At 42.2% G+C, this 3645-nt stretch overlaps 1 protein-coding gene across 1 annotated transcript; it reads right to left on the bottom strand.

The window, feature by feature from the left end:
* Positions 1-246: 246 nt before the first annotated feature.
* Positions 247-1517, bottom strand: LOC139911602 (NAD(P)(+)--arginine ADP-ribosyltransferase 2-like). The gene is made up of 2 exons (XM_071899148.2): positions 1424-1517; positions 247-1164 (listed from the first exon to the last, which is right to left on the bottom strand). The coding sequence occupies exons 1-2, from the start codon at positions 1499-1501 to the stop codon at positions 247-249; spliced, it is 996 nt and encodes a 331-aa protein (XP_071755249.2). The 5' UTR covers positions 1502-1517.
* Positions 1518-3645: the final 2128 nt, after the last annotated feature.

Genomic DNA, 3645 nt, shown 5'->3' with positions numbered 1-3645 from the left:
GGAAAAAAGATGTGCATTACTGTTTTGTGCCACAGAGCAATCCAGCAGATTTCCTATGAAATCCGACCCGGTGGCACACAACGTAAAATACTGTGTAGCGGCTGCTAGAGGCTGACAATCTTCTCTGCAATGTTCTTGTTTGTTTACAGGAAGTATACTAATGTCTCAAAATTAATACGATAATGATTTATTGATATTTAAATGCTAGCACCTTTAAGTAGCACCTTTTAGGTTAGACCATTAGGATCATGCCCCCACAGCCTGGCAGTTCAGACTGCTGTAAACCCCAGCGGTCTCAAGCTTGTACAACACATCACATTGTAAGTCATTCCTCCCTGACCTATCAACTGAGACAATGGTGAACATCTCATATGGCGGAATCAGCACCTCGTCCTCGTCTGAATCAAACTCCGAATAGGACTTGAGGTAGGCACCGAAACACGTGTGCATCTCGAAGCAGGTCTTCCTTCCAAAATGAGGTAAGTCCTTGTTGAGGGAGCTGGAGGCGAACGAGCCGAAGCGCATGGTCTGTCCGACTTCCCCGCTGAAGGCCAATCTGCTTCTCCGGTAGGTGGTGTAGCAGCCCCTTTGGTTCAGTTTCAGGAGCCGGACAGCGTCGGACAGCAGGAAATGGAGGGAGTGGAACTCGAACGAGGTCTTGTACGCGGCCTTGCCCTTGCGGACCGCTCGGTTGAAGTCGGCGTAGGCCCCCGCCGTGTAGGCGCACAGGGCCCGGAAGTGATCCCAGGACAGCGGGTCGTAGGCGTCCTTGGTCGCCATGGCTTTACGGGCGCAAAGTTTTGTGTATGCGGTCTGCAGGTCCCCCCTGCTGCTTCGCGGGAGGTAGTACCGTTTCACCTTGATGAGCATCTTCTGGGAGCAGCCGTAATACATGTCGTCGACGGAGTTCGGAGACAAGCTCAGAGGGATGCTGCTGAGCCTGGACGGACCTGAGGCGACCTGCATGGGAACGTCAGGGGCCGGAAAAGAGACCTTTGTGGTATTCTGCATAGTGGCCTGCTTAGACACGTTCTGGGCCATTACAGGATCTTCGGAGCTTAAAGAAGGGGCCTTTGTAGCGTCCTGGATAGGAGACTTCTCAGCGTCCAGTGTTGGGACATCAGGGCCCTTCGAAGGGGCCTTCATAACAGCCTGCATAAGCAGCTGTGGAAAGATTACACAACCCATTACGAAATGGCAGAATAGTTGTAGTAGGGAAGTAGGGATATAGAAGTCAACAACACATGCACTTTCATTTTCTAATATATAGAACAACAGGAAGGCTGGCCACATATTTATGGCTCTAATCAAAATTGAATTTCAAGACAAAACCAATGAGGCAACAGCATGGGTCATTTCAAATATGATTTCAATGATTATTTAAAGAATATTGTTGCATATGTATCTATTGTATGTATCTTACAGTCTTTGCATCCAAAGTCCTTGTCCATACACAGAGGCAGCAGAGCACAGTGAACACCAACATGTTTTCCTTCACCATGATTGACGGGACCTGAAGTCAGTACAGAGGCAGAAAAGATAGTTCTGAGTTTTACTTCTTCACTTACTTTAACATTCAATTTCTTGCCCAGCAAAATCTTCTACTTGTGCAATGTTACAATCTGACTTGAAAAGAAGCGTTATTATTCTGTTATTATTCTATAAGATTAAAACATATCCTGTTAGGACATGGTTAATAGTTTTTCAGTCCAGGTTAGTGTCATCCTTATTCTACAGAATTTTAATAGGGTCTAATAGCACTGGCAGGCCTAAAGTGTCTAAAATCCATTGTCATATCCCTATTTACACTCTGATTTTTCACTAAGGTGGCACAGAGCTGGTCCTTCTCTTGCTGTCTAAACAGGTAAAACGCATGAAATCTTATTTCCCCCGTTAAGTTATCTTTGCAACTACCTCTCCAGGTTGTGTCTATGAGAATGCAGACTTAGTCATCTTTCTCAGTGAAATACTTGTTTAAAATAACTATATATGTAAAGACGGGCTGTATTTGAAATGATACTCAGGCCTGATACATTGAACTAATTCAGTTTAATTAGACAGTACAAATTTTTTTTTATACCTAAACTACTTTTTTGATGTATTAGCAATGGATTATTTTCCACCAATCTACACCAGTCAATGGTCAGTCAAGGTCAATTGAATTATCGAACTAACATAGTGGGTACCAACAGAGCCAACAAATGTTCTTATATTTTGTTACTGTCTAGCAAAGACGATGTTTTCTTAAAATCATCATGGAAACATTCAAAAATGACCTTCAATTCAACATCATGTCATTAACTATACAGTTGCTTCATAAAGTATTCAAACCTCTACATTAGTTATTGTGTTTGTGATATCATACTCTGACGATAATAATGATCATACACTCACAATGTACATATTATGCACTTCAAATAAAGTGTTACCAAGTACAGCATTACAAAATTGTTCTTTATCATTGTATTTGAACTTACCAGACTTCAGTGCAGCAGGTGCGGCAGTTGTCAGAGCCAATGAGAAGGAGGTTCTTGGTTTGGATGATGCCAGCTGAGCTTGTCTTATATTAGAGCTGGCGTGTGGGTGTGTGTGTTGGTGTGTGGGTGGGGTGGGGGAGGGGGTTGGGTACCGGGGCAAACCACAGACTCATCACCCTGTGCAACCCTCCTTCTCTTTTTCAAATGCACTATAACTTTGGAATATCCCTCTATTTTACCACCAACTATATCTTCTATTTGCCCCCCCCAGACTCCATCAACCACATTCAAGTCAATAGTGGTAACTTATCCGACAACATTAAGCCTGTGGCCAAGAATTTGGGTGTGATATTTGATTTAGATCTCTGCTTTAATGATCAGGTTAAGAGTTTTGTTCAGTCTTGACTCTTTCAGCTAAAACACATTTCCAAGATATTGTCTTTTTTATCCTCTGCTGACTTTCAAAAAGTTATCCATGCATTTATCTCTTCACATTTAGATGACTGTGTTTCCCTCTAATTGGTGTGTGAGCCTTTGCAGCTCAGGTAGCCAGATCAGAAGCATCTTTTAAATCTCTCCTCAAAGCACACTTGTACAGGAAAGCGTTCTTTTATGTCCTATTTTATCCCTGTTTGAAATCCTCTCTCCTATTTTATTTTATTTTGTCTTTAGTCCCTTTTGTCTTTTTATCTACTCTTGCTTCCTGATGCAAGTACTCTTTTATTGTATTTATTTATCTTTTTGGAAAGCACTTTATAACTGTTGTTTAGAAAAGTGCTACACACACACACACACACACACACACACACACAGGATATTTGCTGAGTGGCCACGAGTGCCCAACATGAATGAAGAAAGAAAAATTCCCTCTTGGCAGCTTCTCTTGAGGTGGAAAAATGGAGTTTCAGTGTTGCTCATGGGGAAGTCAAACCTTCAAGACTTCACTAAAGACGGCCGCTGTGGTGAAATAAGCGGCTGACCACCTGATTACCCAGCAAGTTTCTGAAAAGAGAAAGAAGTCCCCTTCTTCGTTTGGGTAAAACCCTGATATTTTTTAAAAGCCTATGAAATATGGCCAGCTTAGAAGTCCCATTTTTACCTGCTTGCTCCGCTATTTTAAAAAAAAGTTTATTTATTTACTTATTTTATCTTCCAAGGCGTAGCAGAT

This window comes from Centroberyx gerrardi, chromosome 3 (assembly GCF_048128805.1).
Source record: "Centroberyx gerrardi isolate f3 chromosome 3, fCenGer3.hap1.cur.20231027, whole genome shotgun sequence".
Taxonomy (NCBI): Eukaryota; Metazoa; Chordata; class Actinopteri; order Beryciformes; family Berycidae; genus Centroberyx; species Centroberyx gerrardi.
Note: the sequence above shows the minus strand (reverse complement) of the source record. Positions and strands in the feature narration are given on the sequence as shown.

What these genes read in the sequence shown, in the direction of transcription:
- LOC139911602 (XM_071899148.2), bottom strand. Translation starts at nt 1,501, where the DNA reads ATGGTGAAGGAAAACATGTTGGTGTTCACTGTGCTCTGCTGCCTCTGT. An exon ending in GGACTTTGGATGCAAAGACT is followed by an intron (nt 1,165 to 1,423) that starts GTAAGATACATA and finishes ATCTTTCCACAG; the next exon opens with CTGCTTATGCAGGCTGTTAT.